The sequence below is a fragment of the Camelina sativa genome, chromosome 10, assembly GCF_030686135.1.
Source record: "Camelina sativa cultivar CO46 ecotype springtype chromosome 10, ASM3068613v1".
Lineage (NCBI taxonomy): Eukaryota > Viridiplantae > Streptophyta > Magnoliopsida > Brassicales > Brassicaceae > Camelina > Camelina sativa.
In genome coordinates this window covers 13,210,610-13,237,699 of record NC_141889.1, presented here as the reverse complement: position 1 = coordinate 13,237,699, position 27,090 = coordinate 13,210,610, and the positions used below count along the sequence as shown (strand labels likewise).

General features: G+C 38.4%; 2 protein-coding genes and 1 pseudogene across 3 annotated transcripts; all 3 read right to left on the bottom strand.

Annotated features, from left to right (window-relative positions):
- Positions 1-13,810: 13,810 nt before the first annotated feature.
- LOC147936079 (uncharacterized) lies at positions 13,811-16,659 on the bottom strand. Its single transcript, XM_087468580.1, has 2 exons — positions 15,202-16,659; positions 13,811-14,782 (listed from the first exon to the last, which is right to left on the bottom strand). The coding sequence occupies exons 1-2, from the start codon at positions 16,657-16,659 to the stop codon at positions 13,811-13,813; spliced, it is 2,430 nt and encodes an 809-aa protein (XP_087324706.1).
- Positions 16,660-17,753: 1,094 nt separating this feature from the next.
- LOC104720371 (subtilisin-like protease SBT4.2) lies at positions 17,754-21,030 on the bottom strand. Of its 2 annotated transcripts, XM_087468337.1 has the most exons (10): positions 20,757-21,030; positions 20,572-20,666; positions 20,394-20,485; positions 20,054-20,300; positions 19,482-19,962; positions 19,306-19,400; positions 18,998-19,204; positions 18,814-18,922; positions 18,494-18,698; positions 17,754-18,413 (listed from the first exon to the last, which is right to left on the bottom strand). In XM_087468337.1, the coding sequence occupies exons 1-10, from the start codon at positions 20,844-20,846 to the stop codon at positions 17,887-17,889; spliced, it is 2,148 nt and encodes a 715-aa protein (XP_087324463.1). In that variant the 5' UTR covers positions 20,847-21,030; the 3' UTR covers positions 17,754-17,886. The 2 variants fall into 2 exon arrangements, with proteins under 2 accessions (XP_087324463.1, XP_087324464.1); XM_087468338.1 differs by lacking the exon at positions 20,757-21,030 and having other exon boundaries at positions 20,572-20,672.
- Positions 21,031-22,940: 1,910 nt separating this feature from the next.
- On the bottom strand, positions 22,941-26,852 carry LOC147936078 (subtilisin-like protease SBT4.2; annotated as a pseudogene).
- Between the last annotated feature and the right edge of the window lie 238 nt (positions 26,853-27,090).

The window sequence follows — 27,090 nt, the reverse complement described above, 5'->3', positions numbered from 1 at the left end:
CACTAATCCATCTTGAATTAGTTAATTCTTCCACTAACTCCCCTTAGATTAAATTAATCCTCCATTTTGAATAAATTAATCTTCCACTTTGAATAAAATATTCAACTCCGTTAGTGGGCTCCTTCCCACCTTTAATTCGCGTCCGCGTACGCCCTTGTTCGTTCGGCGTTCGGCTGGTACGTTCTGACGCGCACGTACGTCCGGTACAGTACATGGTACATGGTACATGGTACCATTGGCCATCTCTTGATTCGTCCAGAATTTCTCGGACATTACTTTTGTAATTCTTCTACCCTCCTTCCTTGCCTTCCATTTGTGTCTCTTGCACGTCCTTGGACCAGGGGTTTTTATTTTAAATTTTACCCCTTAGTGAGGGTCATTACATTCTCCCCCCCTAATAGAATTCGTCCCGAACTCCATAAGGTTCTGATGGTCCTGCATCATCTTCTTCGACGAATAACTGAGGATACTTGGCTCGAATTCTATCCTCATCTTCCCAAGTAGTGACCTCACGGTTCTGCTTTCCCCAAAATACTTGGATTTGAGGGATGCTTCTGTTTATCAACTTCCAGGTTCTCCTTTGCCCTATTCCAAATGGTCCTTCGGGGTATGTGAGATTTGGCTCCAATTCTTCGATAGGCTCAGCCACAATCATGCTAGGATCTGGTACATGCTTCCGTAGTTGTGAAACGTGGAAGACTTTATGCAATCGCATTACCTCGGGCATAGATAGCCGGTAGGCTACTTCTCCAACTCTTTTCTCGACCCGGTAGGGTCCAAAAACCTTACCGCAAGCTTTCCCACTTTACCAAAATGATCCTTCCCTTTTTGCGGTGCAACTTTCAAATACACCATGTCTCCAACTTCAAATTCCACTTCTCTCCTTTTACAGTCTGCGTACTTCTTCTGGCGATCCTGCGCTTTCCTCATGCTCTCGTGAATGAATTTGATCTTCTCTGTCGTCTCATCGATCAACTTGTGATTGAAACTTGTCCTCTCTCCAACTTCGGTCCAACACAAAGGCGTTCGACACGGCCTTCCGTACATCGCTTCAAATGGCGACATGCCGGTACTCGAGTGATAACTGTTGTTATACGCGAATTCAACCAACGGCAAATTCTTCTCCCAATCCGATGACCATTCTAAAGCACATAGTCGGATCATGTCCTCTATGGTTCGGATAGTCCTTTCCGTCTGTCCATCAATCTCTGGGTGGAATGAGGTGCTCATATGAACATCCGTTCCCAACGCTCTATGACAATCTTGCCAAAATATTGATGCGAACTTTGGATCACGATTAGAAACAATATTTGCTGGCACTCCATGAAGCTTCAAAATTTCGTCTATATACTTCTCGGCTAAGACGGGTGCTTGGTCCGTACTCCTTACTGGAACCAAATGGGCTACCTTGGTCAAACGATCAACCACTACCCATACTGCATCATTGATTCGCCCTTTTCTTATCGGTAGACCGATAATGAAATCCATCGAGATCGAGTCCCATTTCCAAGTTGGTATAGGCAAGTTGCGAAGCAAACCTGCTGGCACTTGATGCTCTACCTTGATTCTTTGACATGAGTCGCATTGGCTTACCCATTTTGCTACTGCTCTCTTCAGTCCAGGCCAATGATAGTACCTTCGCACGTCCTTGTACATTTTCGTGCTTCCCGGGTGTATACTTAACGCTGAGCTATGGGCGGCTCCTAGTATCTCCTCTCGTAGTCTGTTCCGGTCAGGTACAGTTATTCTCCCGTTGAGAAGTAAGGTGTCATCATCCGCTAAATGATAACCACTAGCATTTGGTCCTTCTGAACTCTTTAATTCCTCGATGATCTTCTTTAGGTTCTCGTCCTTGGGTTGCTCTTCCCGAATGCGGTGTAGTAGGCTCGCTTGAGTTACAACTTGTAATCCCAACGGCTCACTAGACTCCCCTTCTAAGGCTAGAAGCCTTACTTTCTTCAATTCGTCAACTAGAAACTCCACGTCTTTCTCGGCATCAACCTGTGCTCTTCTTCGGCTTAGCGCATCTGCTACTACATTTGCCTTGCCTGGGTGGTACTGGATCTTCAAATCGTAATCAGCTACAAACTCCATCCATCTTCTTTGACGCAAACTAAGATCTGGTTGCGTGAACAAGTACTTAAGACTTTGATGATCCGTAAACACTTGAACTGTTTCTCCATACAAATATGATCTCCATGTTCTTAACGCAAACACCACGGCTGCCATTTCTAGGTCATGTGTGGGGTAGTTCTCCTCATGCTTCCTTAACTTTCTAGAGGCATAGGTAATCACTTTATCTCCTTGCATCAAAACACATCCAACTCCAACTCTCGACGCATCTGTGAACACAGAATATGGTTGGTTCGGTTCGGGTAAGGCTAATACTGGTGCTGATGTCAGCGCTCCCTTTAGCTTCCTGAAAGCTTCCTCCACATCTTTGCTCCATATAAACGGTACTCCTTTACCGGTGAGTCGTGTCAATGGTTTTGCGATGGATGAAAACCCCTTTACGAACTTTCGGTAATAGTCTGCAAGGCCTAAGAAACTTCTAACTTCTGACACTGAGGTTGGTTTTGGCCAATCTTGGATCTCGGCGATCTACTCTGGGTCGGCGGACACGCCCTGCTTCGAAACTCTGTGCCCTAAGAATCCAATCTCCCTCTGCCAAAACTTACATTTGCTGAACTTGGCAAACAACCTCATTTCCCTTAGCCTCTCTAACACCTTCCTCAAATGCTCCATGTGCTCTTCCGCACTTCGTGAATATATAAGGATGTCATCGATGAATATTATCACGAATCGATCCAAGTAATCATGGAACACTTCGTTCATTAACCGCATAAATGCTGTCGGCGCATTGGTAAGACCAAACAGCATTACCACGAACTCATACTGCCCATATCTTGTTTGAAACGCCGTCTTCGTTACATCTTGTTCTGCTATCGGGATTTGATGATAGCCGGAGGCTAAATCAATCTTTGAAAACCAACTTGCTCCTCTTAGCTGGTCTAACAATTCGTCAATCCGCGGCAGTGGATACTTATCCTTGATGGTTATGTTATTGATTCCTCGGTAATCAATACACAAGCGCATGCTTCCGTCCTTCTTCTTTACAAATAGTATTGGGGCTCCCCATGGCGATGAACTTGATCGAATAAAACCCTTCCCCAACAAGTCCTCCAATTGAGTCTTGAGTTCAGCCAACTCGGCTGGTGCCATACGATACGGTGCCTTAGCAATTGGGGTAGCTCCGGGCTCCATATTTATGGCAAAAGGATGGCTTCTGGATGGAGGCAATCCTTCCAACGGTTTAAACACATCTTGAAAGTCCTTGACTATGGCAATGTCCTCAACTTCCATGCCTTCCCTGTCTTCTCCTCCCATGGCAGTAAGAGTGACTAGATAGACCTCATCTTCTTCAATCGATCTTCCAATCCTTCCTGCCGATGCAAAGTATGCCATTTTACTCGGGCTTATCCCTTTGAAAACTAGAGGTGTCCTTCCTCCATTTTCGAATATAATTCTGCTTCTGCTGCAGTCTTTATGGGCTTGGTGTTCCGATAACCAATCCATTCCCAAAATAGCATCGAACCTATCCAACGACATCACTAGAGGATTTACCGGAAGGTTCATATCCTGCAAGACTATCGACACTTCCTTGAACCATCTTTTTGTCTTCAGAGGCGGTTGATTACCAGCAGTGTAGACATTGATGTTCACTTCTTCCTCCTCACACAAGTCTCCAAACTTGTCAGCCACTTCGGGAGTCACAAAACTATTGGACGCTCCCGAATCGAACAGTACATGCATGGGGTTACCACCAACAAGTAATGTTCCTAAACGCAAAGCAAATATAACAAAATGCAATGTTAAAACTAATCACACAAATACACAAGCAATCACAAACAATCACAAGAGAGTTAGAACCCAATCAAACCTGTTATAGGGCCCTTCGCGGCCTGTGGTTGTTTAGGTGGCTCTACTCCTAAAGCAAAAACTTTTGCTGGGGTTGCTTGCTTCTTCGCTGGGGGTTCTTTCACTTGGTTCGCTGTCTGGGCACGGTTTACAGTTTGGGTGTTCGGTTTGGCCGGCTTCGATGGACATGAGTTCGCATAATGTCCTAACTCGCCACAGTAGAAGCATGTGACGGTTGACAGATTGTTGCTCTTTGATTCCTCAACGATTAGACAAGCTCGAGCAAAATGCCCAACTTGACCACACACATAGCATCCCCGTGGATCCATGTTACTCACATTACGTCCTCCTTGGTTAACATTCATTTTAACTTTACCGCGGCCTGCGCCCCAATTTCGTCCTGCTACTTGATTCACCCTCCGAGTGTTCACAATCTTAGTCTACTGGACTGGTTCCTTCTTTTTCTCCTGGGCCGTAATCTCCTTTTCCGTCTCAATGGCTTCCTCAACACTTACCGCTCTTTCTTCTACTTCTGCGACACTTCGGTATGTCACAGCGTGCAACCTTCCCTTTATGTCTGGCCTGAGTCCATTAAAGAATCTCCGGGCCATAGCTAACTCATCGTCGTTTCCTTCGTACAAATATCTCCGAAGTCTTGTAAAAACTCTTCCATAAGCTCAAACAGTCATATCACCTTGTTCCAGTCGCAGGAACTGATTCTCTAGTCGATCACGCGACTCTGGTGGAAAGTATTTTTGCTCAAACTCCCTCTTGAATATATCCCATGATATAGTCTGATATCGATAGCGAGGAACCACGCTATCCCACCATGCACGAGCATCCTCTTCGAGGAAGTTAACTACTACCGGTCTTCTAAACTCCTCCGGACACCTTATCATTTCAAAGTGGGTCTCCAATTCTTTTATCCATGCGTCTGCTAACACTGTGTTCGGATTTCCTTTGAACTTGCGGAACCCTAGGTTCCTCATCATCATTACCAGTTTTAGAAAATGATCGGATGGATCTTCTACTGACCGGTTGGCTTGGTTCTGCTGCTGCTGGATCATGTGACTCAAAAGGTCTTGAATCATTTTAAGCGTCTGTTGGGTCTCTGGTACATTCGGCTCGCTCGGGCCTTCCCCACGAACTTGGTCTCCTCTTGACATGTTCTCATTTGGATGAGTAGCGAACGGTCCAAACGGTGCAAATCCTGGCGGATACATACCCTCCGATGCACTGAACCGAGTTGAACTTGATGGTGTGTACCTTGGCGTCGCGACAGGTACATCCCATTCAGGCATATAAATATTTGATTCGAATATGCCTGGAAACGATTCCTCCCCTTGGGCATCCCCAAAATGCGAACCCCATTCCTCCGGACCAAACTGCTGACTTGAACCCCTCCCTGTGTCCGGCGAACGATGCGTCGACCTAGTCCTTTCAGATCCTTGACGAGACATCTGCATCCACGATCAACAAAGGGTTTTCTTAATCCCATCTAACCCTAAGTGATGAACGAACCGGATTATCCTAAGTGTCTACTGCGACCATTTGACTCGATAAAACGTTTGAAAACATGAGTAATATACAGCATCATAACCATGCTCTGATACCACCATTGTAATGCCCCCAAACCGTACTATGACCACCAAGGCCATAGCACAGCCCCGGAATGCTACTTTGGAAACGTTCGCCAATGGTCCAGCCAGGTGCGAGAACAAATCAGGCCCTTCGGCCTGTCCTTTGGTGAGGTTCCCGACCACACGACACGTCCTTAAGGCTTTGCAACCTTACAGACACGCCGTGCGTTGAGCCGACTCAGACAAAGTCTATATCAGTACGACTCGTTCGATTAGAGAAAATCCGATTCATTGATACTTAAAAGGGTTTACTACAAACGGTACACAAAAGGTTCACAAGGCCTAACGCCAAAGTTTGGGTCGCAATACAACATACTTGAATTTTACAGTAGACACAAAATAAAAACTATTCCGGAGTCCTATCATTCACCACGCCCTCTAGTTCCCTCTAGGGTTACCTGCAACATAAATATTTATCGTAACTAATCTAAGATTACTTAGTGAGCTCAGGGTTCCTGCAAAGAATTAAACCCCAATCCCAAACCCCATCAACAACAACAACAACATGCAAGCATAAACAACAACATGTGAACATATACAACAACATGCGAACATATACAACAACATGCGAACATATACAACAACATGCGAACGAATCCAATCGACATGCAAGCAAAAATAACTAGCATGCAAGCGAGTTAAACATTTGATAAGCAAGCGCACAATACACAACAGTCAGAGATAACATGCGGAAGCTAACAAGCCAAGCAATATTGTTCGACAAGCAATCGCAACTACAAACAACAACAAACAACAACATGCAACAATTTAACTTGAACTAAAACAAACGTTTTAACAAGTTTTATTCTATTGGGCCCGGCATGCATCCTTTTCCCTTAACCCCTCATGAATCTCCGAATCACAATCACTAAGGCATGCGATCAAATAACACTCAAAGCCACACTGTCGTGTAGACAGCCTCGGCCAGGGTAGCGAGCCCAGTAACCTCCGAGCTCTTTGTAACCAACCCTACACACACACAAACATGGGTTGCATGTCACGGCTGTATGTGGTACGAAATGGGAAGGATAGCAATACCAAATCTTACAACGCTTAGCTGGAATTTCTCGCGGACTAAAACGCCTTAAGACTTCACCGAACTTGATACTTGAGTTTATATGGTTTTTAAGCTCATAATTTTACAAGTATCTTAACTAGTTATCACCCTTGTCACTAGAACATTTTGATCTAGTAACCGGTGTAACCTCACCGCGCATGCATTTAAACAAGAAAAATACCAAAGAAATTTCAAGTAAATGCAACTAAATGTTTCATGCAAACCGCGCACTAGATGGATGTCTTTAATTCCCCATCTAAGCCGGCAAAGTATGTGCCTGAACTCACAGTAAACCGTCGATGATCAGTCTCCTTCGATGCTGCTTCTCTCGCGGCACACTCGGATCTTCTTCTTCGGTTAGAATCGATTTCCTTGTCGATTTAACCTTGGCCGATTGTCGATAGTCTTAGCTTTCTCCTTCTCTTCTTCTTTCGGCGGCAACTCCCTTCTTCTCTCTCGCTCACTTTCTCTCTCAAATTTTCTCTCCTTACCCCCTTGATCACTTGTGCGAAAATGAGAGAGATGAGAGCTTATTTATAGAGGACTTAGGCGGTGGAGGCAGCCAATGCATGTGGAGCGCTCTCTCTTCCTTAGTCGCTATTAGAGCATGCTTAAACACATGGAGAGAAATCGAGCTAACACCTTGATTCCACTAAACCTTCTTGATTTCTTTAATCCTCCCACTAAACTCCACTAATCCACCTTGAATTATTTAATTCTTCCACTAACTCCCCTTAGATTAAATTAATCCTCCACTTTGAATAAATTAATCTTCCACTTTGAATAAAATATTTAACTCCATTAGTGGGCTCCTTCCCACCTTTAATTCGCGTCCGCATACGTACTTGGTCGTTCGGCGTTCGGCTGGTACGTTCTGACGCGCACGTACGTCCGGTACGGTACATGGTACATGGTACCATTGGCCATCTCTTGATTCTTCCAGAATTTCTCGGACATTACTTTTGTAATTCTTCTACCCTCCTTCCTTGCCTTCCATTTGTGTCTCTTGCACGTCCTTGGACCAGGGGTTTTTATTTTAAATTTTACCCATTGGTGAGGGTCATTACAGTGAGATCAAAGAGATAGTGTACGTATCTCAACCAGAGGGATTTGAACAAAAGGGACATGAAGTGAAAGTGTATAAGCTCAACAAGGCTTTGTATGGCTTGAGACAGGCCCCTAGAGCTTGGAATAACAAATTGAATCACATTCTTCAGGAGTTGCAGTTTGTTAAATGTTCAAAGGAGCCCTCTGTTTATCAAAAGATCATCGGTTGTGATCTTCTCATTATTGGAGTTTATGTTGATGATTTGTTCGTTACAGGAACAAGCTTGGTTGTTATTAACAAATTTAAGGAGGAGATGTCTTCTAAATTTGAAATGAGTGATTTGGGAAGACTGAATTATTACCTTGGTATGCAAGTGGATCAACATCAAGGTGGTATCACATTGAGCCAAGCTTGTTACGCTCAGAGGATATTAGAAGAAACAGGAATGTCTTAAGTGTAATTCAGTTCTTATACCAATGGAACCAGAACTGAAACTATCGAAAGCAGAGAATGAGAAGGAGATCAATGCAAACACTTACAGGAAGAATGTTGGTTGTCTACGCTATTTGTTACATACCAGACCGGACTTGTCGTATTGTGTTGGAATTTTTAGTCGTTATATGCAGAGTCCTAGGGAGTCGCATGGAGCAGCTATGAAGCAATGCTTAAGATATCTTAGAGGTACCGTTACTCTTGGATTGTCTTATGTAAGGATGAAGGTGCCTAGGTTAATATGATACAGTGATAGTAGCCATAACGTTGATGAAGATGATGGTAGGAGCACTTCAGGACACATTTTCTATCTTGGAGAAGGTCCTATCACTTGGTGTTCACAGAAACAGGATGTAGTGTCTTTATCATCCTGTGAAGCAGGGTTTATGGCTGCGACTGAAGCGGCAAAGCAAGCTGTGTGGTTGCAAGACTTGATGGTAGAGATTACCGGAGCTGCAGAAGTGAAGGTCATGATCCGGATCGATAATCAGTCGGCAATCTCACTCACCAAAAATCCTGTTTTCCATGGGAGAAGCAAACATATACATAGGCGTTATCATTTTATTAGAGAAAGGGTTGAGAGTGGCTAATTGAGGTAGAGCATGTCCCGGGAACCGAGCAAAGAGCAGACATACTCACCAAGGCTTTAGACAAGAACAAGTTCAGAGTTATGAGGGATCTCTTGGGAGTTCAAGATTTGGTGAAACAGAACTTCAAGCTTAAGGAGGAGATTGTTGGAGTAAGCTTGAAGAAAGCTTAAAATGGAAACTAGTCTTAATCCTATTGTGTTTGTGATAACATAGAGTTAAGGGTCAAGTGTCTAGGAGCTATCTAGATATGTGAAGATTCCTATTAGGATTAGGATTAGCAAAATCTTATATAAGGATGTGTTGAGTTGTGACACAACTTATGAGGTTTTGAGAGATTGAGTGTTTAAGAAAGAGACCAAAGTTTTGAGTTATTTTCTTTGGTATTAATAAAGATAGATATTCTTTGTTACTTGTGTTCTTAAAACAATCTCTTGATTCTATAAATTCATCTCTTTTGTCAGATCACTACTCAATGCTTTCCACATTAAGTGTTTAACCTTAGGCACTTGTGTAACCTCATAAAAACTGCGCCATAATTCATTTTTCCGAGGAGTTTGAGACCGTTGAGGAGATTGATGAGACATTGGCAAGTAAGCCACACCAAAAAAAAATTGAAAAGACTGACAATAAATACGACAATATAAGTTTCATATTATGGAACCAAAAAAACATTGTTCGAAAATATTTAAAAACAAGGAAAAGTAAACGAGTTAATTAGTATGATAAAACTGCAACTTATAATAAACTAGAATTTGTATCCGCGCACACACGGAATTTTGATTTAAATATTTCTTATCAATAAAAATTGTTGAGCTCAAATATAATCATTCCAACTTTTGAGTATAAATCTATATAAATACTAAACTTACTTTACTCAGTGATATACAACATATACATTTTTGAAGATAATATTTCTTTGTTATATCTATTTGCGATTTTACGTGGGATTTTAGTTGAAATTTATATTAATAAGAATCAATGAATATAAATATAATTTGAAGATTAAAAGATAAATTTATATAAATGTCGTACTTATTTTACTAATTGTCCTGTGGGAAGGTTGTCAAAGGGTGGGAATCAGGGTTCGAGGAACGTTTGGCGCACCAATAACCTACTGGTGGATTGAGATATCCACAGTGATGGGTGAGGATCGATGCCCTGCAGGGCCAACTTGGGGTCCGTTTGGGCGGCTATCGGGGGACTAGCCTCCCGCTAACCGCCCAAACGGACCCCAAGCTGGCCCTGTAGGGCATCGATCCTAACCCCTCACTGTGGAATGGAACTATTCATCCAAATCCACCAGTAGGTTATTGGTGCACTAGACGTTTCTCGAACCATGGTCTCTACCCTTTAACAACCTTCCCACACGACAAGCTTTCACCAATTGAGCTGGATTTGGATGAATAGTTCTATTCCACAGTGAGGGGTCAGGATCGATGCCCTGCAGGGACAGCTTGGGGTCCGTTTGGGCGGCTAGCGGGGGGCTAGTGGGGTCCGCGAGACGGGTTGTCACACTAATCTATATATAACATATATTGTCAAGTTTCGCAATAATTTTGTCGACAATCTTCTGACCTTTTATCTTTAAAAGACTTTATTAATATTCATATCCCATGAAAACATAATTTTAAAAGTTCTAACGTCAATGTTGTTCGTTGTCCTAATTATAGAGACCGTTTAAGCATATTGATATTCTACATTAAATGCGAATATACAAATTTTTTTGAACAGTTTTATTGTTATGTCGCTACAATGAGGTTGTCCAAATGCATCATCTCCCATAATAGAATTTCCGACTAAGTCAAGAATGCTTAAATGATGAAGTATTTAAATCCCACAATGAATATCTATTCAATAATCCAAGTTACATATTTTTCTAAAATCTCATATGTTATTTGTAGATGTTAATTTTGTGATGCAACCCCAGCTTCGTCTTCTCAAGAAAGAAATTTAGTGTATTTTAAATATGTTATTTTTACCAATGTTTTAGGTTAAAACCATTTGATAATATATATATATATATATGTTATATTTATATATATATATATATATATATTTTATACCATGTTATAAAATTGTAGCTCCAGTTGATAATATACCTTATGAGATATGTTACACAAATCACATGCCGCTTTTTATAATGGTTATAACATTTTTCTATATTTCCTGACCATTGATTTTGTTTTTTTAGATAGATTATTTTTTCAAAATTCGTTTTCCCAAAAAAAAAGTGTGCCTCTTACAATGTCTTTATTTTAAATCAACACTTTTAAGTTAAGTTAAGTTCAGTAATTATTTTTTTCTTTCTTTTATTTTCCACATATGATATATATTAATCAATGGAAATCATTACAGAGAGTTTGAATCAGCCAATTTGGCACAAAGACAATATTAGAGTAATATTGATTATCAGTACAACCAAATTTAGCTAAAACATGTGCCACTCTATTGCTTTCTCTCCTATTGAATTCAAAGGAAATTTTATGGAATTTAGAGGACCAAAATTTTATGTCATTGAGAAGGTTTGATAAAGAAACATTCAAGAATTGACCGTTAACCAGTTTGATCAAGACTTCACAATCTCCCTCAAAAATCACTGTTTGATATCCTCTTATCCAGGCTTGCTGCATAGCAATAAGAAGACTTTTTGTTTCAGCTTCTAAAGGTGATCCAGCATTACTTAATCTTGTTGCACCCCATGCTTTGGCTTCCCCTTGATAGTTTCTAAATATCCAGCCGCTTGTTGCTTGACGGGTATGTGAATCATAACTAGCATCAAAATTACATTTGAGATACGGTTGCAACGGAGGTGACCAACAATTGATGTTTGATTCAGTAGATGTTTGTCCACTCCTTGAAGGTTTTAAATGTGTAATCCCCTCCTTTGTATCAGACCTCGATTGTAACACTGTCTTAGATGGGCTCTCATGGTAATCATTAAAGACTTGATTGTTCCTTGCTTTCCAGATTCGCCATAGAAGAATGAACGGCAGAACTGAGTTGAATATAGTAGCACTCTGTGAATAGTGGGAAACAAGTTGACTAATGATGTCCTCTATAGATTCTGGTAAATCGTTGATGTTTAAAACATTGGTATTTGAGAATCTCCAGGCCATTGTAGCAAAAGGGAATGAGAACAATGCATGATGGATAGTTTCCTCAGTTTGGTGACATCTTGAACACATTTGATCAATATTCATACCCCTTGTCCGCAACCTTGTTTTTGTTGGAATAGCTTGTGAAACAACTCGCCAGAGAAAATGTTTTATTTTAGGAAGAAGTTTGAGTTTCCAAATTTTTTTTTTTAATTCTACAGAGCCATGTGGGATATTAGGTACAACTCCTGGATCAAAGGGATAGTGTGTGGTAAACCAGTAGCCGGTTTTGACCGTATATTCTCCCGAACGGGTATAATTCCAAATAAGTTTGTCAGGTTGTTCATCTTGAGAAAGGTAAATGTTTTTGATTAGCTCCTCCTCTTGCTGATCGACTAATAATGATAACTGGTGTGTGTCCCACGATCTAAAACCTCTGTCATTCGAGATTACATTATGCAGTAGCATCTCTGTTTGTGGTACTGTGGTTACAACTGCTCTCAGGGGATGAGTGTCGAGAAAGTTATCTACTCCTAGACGTATTGTTTTCCCATCACCTACAATGTAACGTGAACCTTTTTTTATCAGTTCTAGTCCAATCAGAATAGAAGACCAACCGTATGACTGTTTTTTTCTTTCTTTTGCATCTGGAATGGACTCATCCCTGTAGTATCTATGTTTCATGATTCACGCAAAAAGTGAGTTAGGGTATTGTATTAAACGCCATGCTTGCTTGGCCAAGAGAGCATCATTAAATTTTGCTAGGTCCCTGAATCTCAAACCCCCTTCCTTTTTTGGTGTTTGTAACTTTTTCCAAGCAATCCAAGGAATACTTCGTCGGTTTGAGTTCTTTTCCCACCAAAATTACATGAGGAGAGATTCTATTTTTGTAGTTATTCCTATTGGCAATTTGAAGCAACTCATAGCATAGACTGGCATAGAGAGAGAGCTATTGAATTTAACATGATTTCCTTGTCTGCAGGAGATAGTTTTTTTGCAGTCCAACCGGAGGTTCGTTGTTTAACTCTATCTACTATATATTCGAACATTTCTCTCTTTTTACGGCCAAATTGTTCCGGGAGCCCTAAATATTTGCCTCCTCCACCATGATTAGGGATGTCTAAGATTGATTTCAGTCTTGTTTGAGTACTTGCAAAGACACGACTTCCAAAAGTGATCATTGATTTGGAGGTGTTAATTTTTTGGCCTGAGTAGTACTCATAAATGTCAAAAATATCTTTCAAAGCTTGGCTGTTTTTGTTGTTAGCACAACAGAAGAATAAGCAGTCGTCTGCGAACTGTAAATGTGTGATAGTTGGAGCACCATTACCAATTCTAATGCCTTGCAGAAGTCCTTCTCGTTCACTTGAAGAGATTAGGTGACTAAGAATGTCAGAACAGAGGATGAATAGGTAAGGTGACAAAGGGTCTCCTTGTCTTATTCCTCTTGTTGGTTGGAAATGACCATAAGGAGCCCCATTGATCAGAACAGAGTAATTTACTGATGTCACTACCGCCATAATCCACTTAATCCATTTGTCACAGAAACCAAAAAGTTTCAAAGTTGTTTCTCGAAAACTCCATTCAACACGATCATAAGCTTTACTAACATCCGTCTTTACAGCCATGTAGTTCTGCGAGACTCGTTTTCTGGATTTTAAAGAATGCATGACTTCGTGTGCTATCATGACATTATCCTGAATAATTCGTCCCGGTATAAAAGTTGTCTGTGCGTCAGAGATTATTTCATTGAGATGTTGTTTCAGTCGTTGCACTAAAAATTTTGACACTATTTTATAAAGAACATTGCATAAAGCTATTGGGCGGTAATCCGATAGTGTTTGTGGATTTTCAGTCTTAGGTATTATGCAAATGTTTGTGTGGTTTATTCTTGGTTTCATGAACGAAGTGTCGAAGAATGCAAGAACTTCTTTGATAACATGTGGACCAACAGTCTCCCAACACGCCTTTTAGAACCTTGCTGTTAAACCATCTGGTCCTGGGGCTCGATCATCCCCAATTGAACATACAACATTGTAGATCTCATCATTGGTAAAAGCTTTTGTTAAATTATCATTTGCCTCCTCTGATACTCTTGTTTCGAAATCAGCAAAGAATGACGGGGAGACTTGATGGTTTGTAGATGTAAAGATCTTGGTGAAAAACCTTTGAGCATGTTCCCCAATTTCTTTATCTCCCTGATAAAGATTATCCTGATCATCAGAAATAGAAGATATAATTTTTTTGGCGAATCTTGATTTTGCACATGCGTGAAAATAACTTGTGTTTTGATCTCCCGCGGTCATCCACTCATTTCTACTCTTTTGCTGCCAGTATTTCTCTTCATCTCCGTATGCTTTCGTTAGCTCATCATGTAACTGTGGGATCGTTCCTCTCAAAACTGGATGTAAGCTTTCCATTGCAAAGTTCAAACGACTTTGAATCAAGGTAATGCGTTGTTCTGAGTTCAGTTGTACATCCCGCTTTAGTTTCGCCATGTTCTGTCTGCAGTTTTTGATACGTTCACTGATAGGTGTATCAGTACTGTTATTATCAAACAGCCAACCTTCTTGGACTCTCGTCTGAAAATTTGGTTCATCCAAAAGACGTTTATCAAAGTGGAAAATCCATCTCTTATGTCTCACCCTGTCTTTTAGATTCAGTAAGATTGGTTTATGGTCCGAGCCTGCATATTCCAAGAATATAGCCTCTGCATTGGGAAAAGAAGCAGCGCCTGCAGAATTGATCATAGCTTTGTCGAGACAACATTGTATCGTATGTGTATGGCGTTCTCCAACCCATGAGAAGGGGTTTCCTCTAGTTTGAACATATTGCAGGTCACATGTAGATATCATATGTCTAAAATCACGGAAGGTCCATTCTGCTCTAGGTGGTCCCCCAATTTTTTCATTGTTGGAAATAATCTCATTAAAATCGCCTATCTGTATCCAAGAACCATTGCGTGAGAGTGCTAAGAATTCAAGTCGTTGCCAGAGTTCGTAACGTTAAGTGGGATTGGGATGTCCATACACACAAGACAAATGAAACATAGTATTATTACATTGGACAAATACATAAATGAGTCTCTCATCCTTGGAGATCAAGGAAAAGCTCACAGAATCCTTCCAAAACAGAGCCAAACCACCACTCCTACCATGAGGGGGTTGGATAATACAGTTTCAGAATCCTAAGTCACACATAAGTTTAGATATTACATCAGAGTTATTCAGAGTTTCAGAAAGAAAGAGTACATCACACGTAGTATTAAAACAGAGTTTTTTTAAACGAGATATAGTTAGAGGTGGCCCAATGCCTTGGCAATTCCAGGAGAGGATCTTCATATTGGAATGTCTGGGGGTACCGGGCCCCCCACGCCTCCGTCGAATCGCTTGTTAACAAAGCATGAGCCCACCGAGTCTGTACGGTGGCATTTGTGTCGGAGTCGATTCAGGACCATCCACTCCTCTGCAGCCTCTGCTTTGTTGAACTGAGTTTCAAAGTGTACCCTCTTCCGCTTCTTGAAGACAAAGTCAATCTGAGCATCGTCGGAGCTTTTATCAAGAAGACTCTTAGGACCATGGTAATCGGCACCCTGTCTAGTGTACTTAGCATTAAGATAGCGAATGCGTTCAGCAGTGAGATCAGTGTCTACAAAAACACTAGATAAAGCCTGGTTTCCCACCGGGTTGGAAGCGTAACCTTGACCCGGAGCAGTTGCTGGTGGTGCCATGTTGAGACCAGGAATGAGTTTTACCGGGTCGATAGAAGGAAGAGTGTTTGCATCAGACATGTTTTTGTCACCATCATTTTGATCATTATCATCACTATCGTTATCCGAACCATCAGACCCCGTATCATCAAAGTTAAGTGAACACTCCTTTGCATCGTGTTTCAGAGAACCACATTTGGTGCAGAAATTTCTCAAACGTTCATAACGAAACTTAACAACAGTGTTCTCATCAGCAATAAACTGAATGTTCCTCTGAAAACGCAGAGGGTCATCAATGTTCCAATCTATTCTAAAACGAGCAGACCCTACTTGGTTTTGATTTTCATCATAATCGACCTCTGAGACATAGCCTATCTTGTTCCCTACCCACCTAGCCATTGCATTTTTTAAACAAAGGGTTGGGATACCTTGAATTTGGACCCAAAAGGGTATGATCTTCATATTGGTCTCACTTATGTTAGGATACCACCGGTGAGTGGTAACCATCCAGTCATTAAAAGACCACGGTCCTCTTCGCAACACCAAGTTTAGACTGTCTTCAGATTGGAAACGGAATTGAACATGCCCTCCTTCAAGAATACGTCCCACACATTCATCCGCGAAACCCCAAACCCGTGGCATTTGCCTGATTAAAGCACGAAGATTCTGTTTGCGTGGGTTGACAGGGGTGACAACCAGAGTGTGCCGGTTAACAGAGATCGCACGGGAGAGGAACTCCGGTCGAAGTGTAGCCGGGGCATCATCAATGCCCAAGTCAATGTCTTGAACGGATTTACGAATGTAATCACTCATTTGTGATGAAGAGATGCAATTGGAAATGAAAGAAGTGAAGATGATTGAGAAATAGCGAGGGAAAAGTGAAGATTTATAGGGTTTCCATGGCGGTTTCGGTTGGCAGTTATCTCCCGTGAAAGAGGGAGAACGATAACTGTCAACTTTAATTGACAGAACAAAACCGCCGAAATGGTTTCCCAAAACATATTGAAGAAAAATCTCGGTCAGAATCAAACTCCTGATCTGAAACACGATCGGAGACAGAAGATTTAGAAAGGAACAGTGACGATCGCCAAATCGATCGCCCAGAGACATCGTCTTAATCGAAATATCGATTAAGATTTTTTTCTTTCTTATAAGTAAAATTTAATAATAAATCTGTATGGTGTATGTTTCTTAGAAACTAATGTTTCACTTCAATTTTATTTTCATGTATATATTTTTATAAATACAATTACAAAACTTGTTTTTTTTACTCCACCATGGATTAAAATCTTACTTACATTTTAAATCTCATTAACCCATTCTAAATTTTGGAATATAATCATTTTTTGGTTATAACTTTAATAATAATATCATTACTAAAACAAATTTATAATATCATTTTTACTATTATTTCACTTAAAATTCATTTTTAGATAGTTACTATTTTATTATTTACTAAAAATTATATTATTGTTTATACTATTTTAAAATTTAATTATTTAATTCGTTATTTGTTTATTTTTTACTATTATTAATTATAAGTAATAAATATGCAATGAATGAATATTCAAAATATTATTTTTTATGGAAAAAAAAATTTAATTCGTTATTTGTTTAATTTTACTATTATTAATTATAATTAATAAATATGGAATGAATGAATATTAAAAATATTATTTTTATGTAAAAAAATTGATTAGGTGAATGTTGATGTAGAAAAAAGAGAAATGAACAAAGTTAACTTTATATATGTAGAAAAAAGAGAAGTGAACAAAGTTAACTTTATATATGTAGATGATGGTTTGCTTTAATTATTTTTTCCAAAGAAAATATTTAGTATGCCGTACACGGATTTTTTTTTTTCATTCTTTGTGGCACAGCTCTGAATATGAGGCTTATAAAGTTTTTGAAAGGAAAAAAAAAATGTCTGTATACAAATGATTGAGAAGCACATACTAGCTAATAAATAACCTAAAAACGATAAATATTTCATGAAATATACATCATCATAGTTAATGTAAAAGATTATGGGTTATATAGATTTGTTGAAGGTAGAGAAGTATTTAAGTTACATCACAAGGATACCGTTTATGTTAACCATTGACTGAGTTTGAAGTTTGAACCATGAAATGTAAAACGCAAACACACAACCCCTTCTCATATTTGTTGAGATAAAATGAATTTAAATAATCAAGAACATAATAGAAACAAAGACCAGCAAGGCTAATTAAACAAAAACATCAAATATGTACATTGTTATATATTTTTTTTTGACATCAAACTTTAAACGAACGTCAAACATCAAATACATTTATTGGATTTGGAGGTTATGCCTAATTAAGTGTACAAAACAATAGGACTTCTCACATGGTATGAACCATCCGACCAGACCAGAGACGCAGACACAATACCAGAAATACCAGCAAGGTTCTTTCCAGAGACTGTAACGGTGTAAGACTTCTTCTCCCCCGGTGACTTGAAAGAGAGAGTCTGTGGCTCAACCTTGATTCTGAGTTTGGGATTCCCAGACAATTTTGCCTTGTAAGTGGATCCCTTTTTCCCAACGTTGGTGACGGTTCTTGAAAATGTGATATCTGAAGTGGATGAGGCTGAAACTTTGGCTGTCATTGATGGGTAGTTGAGATTTCTCATGTTAATCTTAGATTTTTCAGAACAAGTAAAGGTTCCGCCGACGAGAGTACTAATTCCTCGGGATGTGTAGTCCAAAGAGCAAAGCATGTTCAAGTAATCCTCTTTAGCTATTTCGTAAACAAGTCCTGGATCAGCTGCTACTGTAGGGTTAACAAATCCTGATCCATATGCAAACTCAGCTTCTGCATTTTTCGAAGCGTCCATTGCCCAAGCTGCAACAAAAACAAAAAACGATTCAGGCCACAAGTCACTTAAACTTTTCTTCAGGGAAGAAATAGTTCGATGTTGATACCGCTAGTCATGATAGCTGATTTAACGGCAGAAGGTGACCAATTCGGACGAATTGTCTTGACATAAGCAGCTACACCTGCGACATGAGGGCAAGCCATAGATGTTCCGCTCATCATATAGTAATCCACACTTTGTCCTGGAAATGCCGTTTGAGCCAATGGTGTATATGCCGCTAATATATTCACTCCTGGAGCTGTTGTATCTGGCTGCATATATATATATATATATATATTAGTTGTCAAGACACCGATCCAAATACCAAGAAATGCACATTATACACACAAAGTTCTGTGAATTTTGTTTTAAGTTTTTAATTAGTACCTTCATAATGTCGCTAAAGAGAGTGCTTGGACCACGGGAAGAGAAATTAGCAACTATGGGATGATAATCTTTAAATGTACCACTCTTCCTTATAGTTCCTTGCGGGTTTCTGTTTCACATCGAAAAGTTTCATAAACATCTTCAAAAAATCTAATCAAATAATTTTTATGGAAAAGTTTCTTACGGTGAAGAGAGAACGTAAGATCTGAAGGCTTCATAATTGGTATCATTTAAGGTTGAAACCGCAATAAGATCAAGAACAGGATCAACATTAGTTACATGAAGGATAGTTCCAACTGCACCTGCGTCTCTTTGTTCCATAACATTATTTTGAACATCGCACACAACAATCTTTCCTTTTACCGTGTTCAGGCAACCGCTAGTGCACCTCCTACCAGAGAATGCATGCCAAATAAATGAAGTATATACATAAAAGTGTAAATTCTTGAGTCGCAAGTTAGGTCGTTGCAGAGTCCTTGAGTCACAAGTTACCTTGCTAGCTCTTCTGGACACTTGCTTGAAGCAGTTTTCCCGTATGCCAAAGGATACTTCTTTCCTTTTAAGTCAAAGTCATTGATCGATTGTCCCTGAACGTCCATACATAATCACCATGAGTGATGACAATATCACATTCATATATCAACTAAAACAAGAGAAAACCTTCTTACCGGTATGGTTTTCCCTTCTCCGTTGACCACATTAGTAACAAAATTTCTATCAGAAGCTGCTGCCACCGTTATGATCCACGGTGAAAGGTTAGTCGCTTTTCCAAGTTTAGGACCTGAGTTTCCGGCAGCAGCCGTGGTAACAATGCCTTTGAGCATCGCGTGAAACGATCCAATAGCGAGAGGGTCAACATCGACTCTAGCAATACCTCCTCCAATAGAAATGGTTATAACATCGACTCCATCGGCAATAGCATCGTCAAATGCAGCTAAAATTCCTTCGGCATTACAACCTGCTGGCTCGCAAACTCTGTAAATAGCAACTCTACCTAAAGGCACGCCACCTCTTGCAGTTCCTTGTGCCACACCGTTCACACTCACTCCTTTTACTTTGTTTCCTGCGGCTGTTGAAGCCGTGTGTGACCCGTGGGGTTTATCGTCCCTAGCCGAGTTCTGCACATAGTGTCGTGCTCCAATCACCTTCCTGTAAAAGGTGGATTGATCTTTATCTTTTGATATTTTCGTGTCAAGCAAGAAAACTGGAAAAGAAAAAAAAAAGTGAAAATGTTACTAACTTGTTGCAGGTGAAATTAGTTCCTCCTGCGCAAGTTCCTTTCCATTTTTTTGGTATTGGGCCGAAGCCTTTATCTAAAAAACTCTTGGACTCAGGCCAGATTCCGCCGTCTATTACCCCAACTATTATATTGGTCTCAACATTAGGGGCCTGCTTACTCTTGTCACCAAGTCCCATGAACTCATAAGATCTTGTGGTAAGAAGCTTATAAACCGTATTTGGAAAAACCGAAACCACACCGTCCATGCCTTCGAATCACACATGAAAAACATTTTCAAATTAATTAACCATCATGACGAGTGTCTCATAATAGATTTATAATCGTAAAAAAATTTACGCACCCATAAGTTTATCTCTTTCAGATTCAGTAAGTTTGGCTGCAAAACCATTGAAACTTCTTCCATAGCTCCTGACCAAAGACTCCTCAACGGAACTGCAGATCAAAAAGCGAAAAATAATAACGTAAACAACAAGGAACAAGATTTGAGTGATGAGAGATTTGAGAGTCTTTTATCAAACCTTGATTCGATAACTTCTTCAAGAATATTCTGATGGTGAGACATAGGAGAGTAAGAAGCATTTGAAGGAAGAGCTCCCATGTATGCAATATACACCTGCATGCGTCAAAATGTCAAAAGTCACAACCAATAATGAGAGACCAATACAAGTTAAGAAAACGTAGATTAGTTCTTATGGATAACGACCTTTCTTTCATCTTCGATAGCTGTAGGAATTTGACAAAGGCTCATGACAAGAACCGAAAAAAGACATAGAATCAAACCAAGGGAAGCCATTATCGAGATGTTCAATTGTTTGATTAGAATTCTCAATATGTGAAGTTGCTAGTACATATTTTAGAGAAATTATCTTGACAATCCTCTATATATTAATAGAAAAACACTCTCACAAAAATGCTCAGGTGTCGCGCTTACATAGTTTATGGGCAGTTTTTAATAAATGTTCTTACATCTTATTATTATTTACATAAATATGTCATTGAAATATATATAAGGCAATGTTATTTTCTATTAGTTTTTAAAAGTGAAAGATTTTATCAACAATTAAAATCCAGAAATGTATTTGATATCAATTTCATAACATATTTAATTATTAGAAGTAAATGACATTTCACAAGCAATAAAAAAATTATTCATTTATTTACCACTTTTATACATTTTTCTCATTGCATTTTTAAACTTAGGATTAGTTTAAATTAAATAAATTAGTCTAAAAAATATTGCTTTATCTATTTAATAGTATAGTGATATAGATAACAATGTGAAACATAAAATATGTAAATTTGATTTTTAAAACACAAAAAGACATCAAAATATTCTATACCACCTTAATTTCTTTTCCAAGTTTAATTATTTTACGGGTGAAACGTATTTTACAGAAAATAAACGCAAATTTGAATAAACGAAAAACTTTACTTACATATTTTGTTTTACATAAAAAAATCTTAAATCTCAAATAACAAATTTACTAATAATTAATTCATTTAAATCAAGTTATCCCGCACATTGTGCGGGTTGGTACTTAGTTAATGAATTATTTATGCTGTAGAGATATTTCTATTTCATTAATAAGCTCCTTTTGTTTTTGTACAAATCACTGATTATCATTCATATGGAAGCAAAATCCATACTTCATGTATGTTAGATCCATATCCTCAATCAACTCATAAATCAGATTTTATAAGATTTCCCAAAAAAAAAAATTAAAAAATTCAAGATCTTATAATAATATTATATAAAATTTTCACAATTCAAAAATATTGAAGACCTTTGTTATTAAATATTATTAATATACTTATTATGTTTCTGTAAAATTACAATCTATTAAATTATTGGGTAATATTAATTTTGAGATTTTGTAGTAGCTATATTTTTCACATGTACAAATTCAATCTAAAATTAATAAAGTAACAATATAAAACAAATGTGAATAAATTTGATTGATAATTTTTTTTATAGTTTCTTTTTTATTAATTTTTCTTTAGTAGTATTAAAGATTAATATAATATCTATATTTGAGAAGTCCATTTTTATATCTCTATTTTGTAATGATTTGTGTAGAGAATGGGTTTAGTATTATGGAGGACATGATTCCTTCTTATGTTTCCACTATATTATTCTCTTAATTTTTTTGAAAATGTGGGTGAGTATCATTTTTATAATTAAAATAGGGAAATAAGATAGCTTGAATTTTTTATATAGGATAATATTTGTAATTTTTTCCTATTTAACCAATATAATAAGGAAATGGATCTTGGGGCTAATATAAGAGAAATTCCTTTAAATACCACAAAAAAGAATATTTCCAAATATACCACATTTTTTTTTCAAAAATACCACAAAGGTATTTTTTTTTTCAAAATTATCACAAACACAAAAAATTGATTTTTAAGGATGTAGAATTTTTTTTGTTAGGTTTGGGTTGACACATTTAGTTTAAAGGTATAGTTTTTAGGGGTAGGGTTTAGTATTTAGATTTTAGGAATTAGTTTTTTTTAGTATTAGAACTAGATCAATTATGTGATATTTTTGAAAAAAAGTATATTTTAGTGGTGTTTTTGGGAAAAAACTAAGTTATGGTATTTTTGGAACAAAAACCTATTTTAGTAGTATTTATGACAATTGCCCTTAATATAATTTGGAGGTAGTATTCTTATATATATATATATAGAATAATATTTTTAAAAATATGGGCATTTTGACTAAGAGATTTACATGTTGGGTAGTGAAATTGAATTGACTTTGCTAACGATGAAAGAAGATGTTTTTTTTTGTGTGTGATATGTGGAAATCTTGTTTACATATTAAATAATTGATGTTATAATAGAACACACACTATAACATCAAATTCTTGAAATTTGGAATTGATGCCTAAGTGTACACAAAAATAGGACTTCTCACATTGTGTGATCCATCCGACCAAACGAGAGACGCAGACACAATACCAGAAATACCAACAAGACTCTGGCTCGAGACTGTAATGGTGTAAGATTTCATTGTTGGTCGATAATTGAGTTTGGTTAATAGTTGCAACGTTTCAGTCTTGACGTTGCATTTTGTACTGTTTCACTAGAGAGTCACCAAGTATGAAGAGACACAATTCATTGTTTTGTTTCATCTATTTGTTAACTATATAAACTAATTTTGTTTTGATTATATTTAGTAAATATATGATGTATATCCTAATAAAACAAAAAGTTTCGATTTTATATTCTTGTTTTCTCTAAAAGAGAAGAGAAAATGTCTCTTTCTCGGTTTCTTTTCTTTTTCCTCTCAATATTCTAACATGGTATCAGAGATTATGTTGGTCTTGGAGCCTGTCCAAGCAAAACAAAAACAAGAAAAATTGCGCTGTAAGAAGAAGAGAAAGATGGAGACAACAAACCAAGGGTGAGAAGAAGAAGAAAAGAATATCAAAATAAGAAAAGATGATGGTGACAAGAGAGAGTACCATCAACCTTCACAAATGTTCACAAACGTTCACAAACAGTACCTTCAAGAAGAAGGCTCCAAAGGGATGAAGGAGATAGGAGATCTTCTCAAAAGGAAATGGAGAAAACAGATGGTGAGTTAGAGTTGTGGAAGGAGAATTCTGAAACTTGTTCGAAGAAGAGGTGGAGAAGATTCACTCACTGCACAAATTGTGAGGTTACACAGATAACCGAAGAAGAGACGTCACAGAGACATGATGGTGTTCAAAGAGTGACACCAAGCAATAAAAATGGATGCTTACCTCATACAAAAAATGGAGCAAAGGAGGATGCTTACCTCAGAAAAAAAATGGAGCACTTTATGGTGATCAAAAGAAGACACCAAGCACTAAAGGAGGAAGCTTGCCTCATAGAGAAATGGAGCATTTTATGGTGATAAAATGGAGACACCAAGCACTAAAGGATGAAGCTTACCTCAGAAAAAAATGGAGCACTTTATGGTGATTAATGGAAGACACCAAGCACAAGCACGAAATGAGGATGCTTACCTCAGAGAAAAAATGGAGCATAAACCGGTTGATAAGATAACCGAAGAAGACGCTAAAATGTTACACGCACGAGACGTGAATGTGATGGTGATCAAAGGAAGATGATGTTGATCAAAGGAAGACAACAAGCAAGAAAGGCGCTGCTTACCTAAGAGAGAAAAGGGAGAAGCAGCCAGTTGCAAAAGGGAAAAAGAAGCAAGCTGGAGTGGAAGATGGTTGCGTGAACAGCCAACGAAGATGTGACAAAGTTCATGGAGGAGATGTGAAGAAGCTCACGTGGAGAAAATTTGAAGGGACAAAGGAGAAGTGTTGATGGAAATAGAAATTCCAAGATCTTCCAATGTCAAACTGACAAGAAAAAAGAAAAAAACAAATTATCTACGGGATGAAGAGACAAGTTAATACCTTGTGTGATAAGTAATCACCAAGAGGGAGATAAAAATGTTGTATATTCTACACAAATGAAGTTGACAGCTGCGACGAACGATTGGGGAAGCTTAGTGTATGATCGAAACTCAATTAAGGGGGTGTGTTGGTTGATAATTGAGTTTGGTTAATAGTTGCAACGTTTCAGTCTTGACGTTGCATTTTGTACTGTTTTACTAGAGAGTCACCAAGTATGAAGAGATACAAGTGATTGTGTTTGTTGCGTCTATTTCTTAACTATATAAACCAAATTTGTCTTGATTGTAAATAACAAGTTTAATGTAAATAAAAGTTTCAGATTTTGTATTCTTGTCTTCTCTAAAAGAAAAGAGTTAAAGTCTCTTTCTCTGTTTCTTTTCTTCTTACTCTCAATATTCTAACATTCGTATCCCCCGGTGACGTGAAAGAGAGAGTCTATGGCTCAAACTGATGCTGAGTTTGGGATTCCCAGACAAATTCTTCCTTGTAGGTGGATCCCTTTTCCCCAACGTTGGTGACTGTTCTGGAAAAAGTGATATCTGAAGTGGATGAGGCTGAAACTTTGGCTGTCATTGATGGGTAGTTGAGATTGCTCATGTTAATCTTAGATTTTTCAGAACAAGTAAAGGTTCCGCCCACGAGAGTACTAATTCCTCGGGATGAGTAGTCCAAACAGCAAAGCATGTTCATGTAATCCTCTTTAGCTATTTTGTAAACAAGTCCTGGATTAACTGCTACTGAAGGGTTAACATATCCTAAGCCATATGCGAACTCAACTTATGCATTTTTCGAAGTGTTCATTGCGCCCAAGGTGCAACAAAAATGTTAAATTAGGGTATGTTATGGGCTTCCAACTCAAAACCAATTGGCAATGAGTGGAGATGCCCTAACCTTTTATATATTACTCAAGTTTCTTCTAGCCATTAATCTCGACAGAATCCATCATGCCCCTCGAGATAATGCTCTTTTTTTTGTTAGCTATCTCGATGGAATTGGGCCTTCCTTTGGGCCATCAATTAATTGGGTGATCGGGCCTCTATCCACGCCATACTAGTTAATGGGTCAATGTGTGTAGGCTCTGATACCATGTTAAATTAGGGTATGTTATGGGCTTCTAACTCTAAACCAATTGGCAATAAGTGGAGAGGTCCTAACCCTTTATATATTACTCAAGTCCATTCACATCTAGCAAATTTAGGACATTTTCTCCACAGAAAACACGATTCTGGTCTCAGTATCTTAAATTTTTTCTTTAGGGAATAAGTCGGTTCGATGTTGATATTGGTAGTCATGATAGCAGATTTGACAGCAGAAGCGGACCAATCAGGACAGATTGTTTTGGCATAAGCAGCTACACATGCAACCTGAGAGCAAGCCATAGATGTTCTGGTCATGAAATAGTAATCCACGCGTTCTCCAGGAAGCGCGGTTTGAGCCATTAGTGTATATGCTGCTAATATATTCACTTCCGGAGCTGTTATATCAGACTGCATATGTATAGATATTTATTTCAAGATATCTATCCAAATTATGTAAATTATAAATACAGAGTTCGGTGATTTTGTATTGAGTGTTGTAATGTCGCTAAAGAGAGTGTTTGGACCACGAGAAGAGAAATGAGCAACGATTGGAGCAGCTTTAAAAGTCCCACTCTTCAATATTGTTCCTTGTGTGTTTCTGTTTCACATCGAAAATTGTTATAAGCAGCTGTAAAAGAATATAATAAAAGAATGTCTTAAGGAAAAAAGTCTTAAGGTGAGGAGAGAATGTAAGATTCTAATGCATTATAATTGGTTTCATCTATGGTTGAAACCGCAATAGGACCAAAACCAAGGAGTATCAACATCGGTTACAAAAAGGAGTTCCAACCGCACCTCTCCTTCTTTTTGTTCCATAACATAATTCGGATTATCGCACACAACAATCTTTCCTTCCACCGTGTTCAGGCGCAAGTCCTACCAGAGAATGAACGCCAATAAATGAAGATATATCCCTAAAAGTGATAATTATCAAGTCACAAGTTAGGTCAGTACGGATTTCTTGAGTAACAAGTTACCTGGCTTGGTTGCTTGATACGTATTCATATATAACTGAAACAAACAAAAAAAACTTCTTACCGTCATGGTTTTACCTTCTCCATTAACCACATTAGTAACAAAATTTCTATCAGTTGTACCTGCTGCCACGAATATGATCCACGGTGCAAAGTTAGTCGCTGTTTCAAGTTTAGAGAGAGGAGAGAGAATCGTTTCTATCAGTTTCTCACATTAGTAACAAAATTTCTATCAGTTGTACCTGCTGCCACGAATATGATCCACGGTGCAAAGTTAGTCGCTGTTTCAAGTTTCTGGCTTAGTACCGACTATAAGGCTTGCCGGAAAGCTTTGTCGAAATGTCATCAGAATTTTTCTATATACTTTTTCCGAAACTTCCGACAAAATTACGACCCGACGACTTTCATATGGTCACATAGGCTTCCCGAAGAAGTTCCGACCAATACTCCGGTCAGAATACCTACTCTGTAACTGTGGTCGTAGTACAACATATTTAGCTTTTCTATTTTGGATTGATTATATTTTCTTAGCCATAAACTTATTATTCCATAGGTTTACTAGGTTTATTTGGTTTTTGGTTATT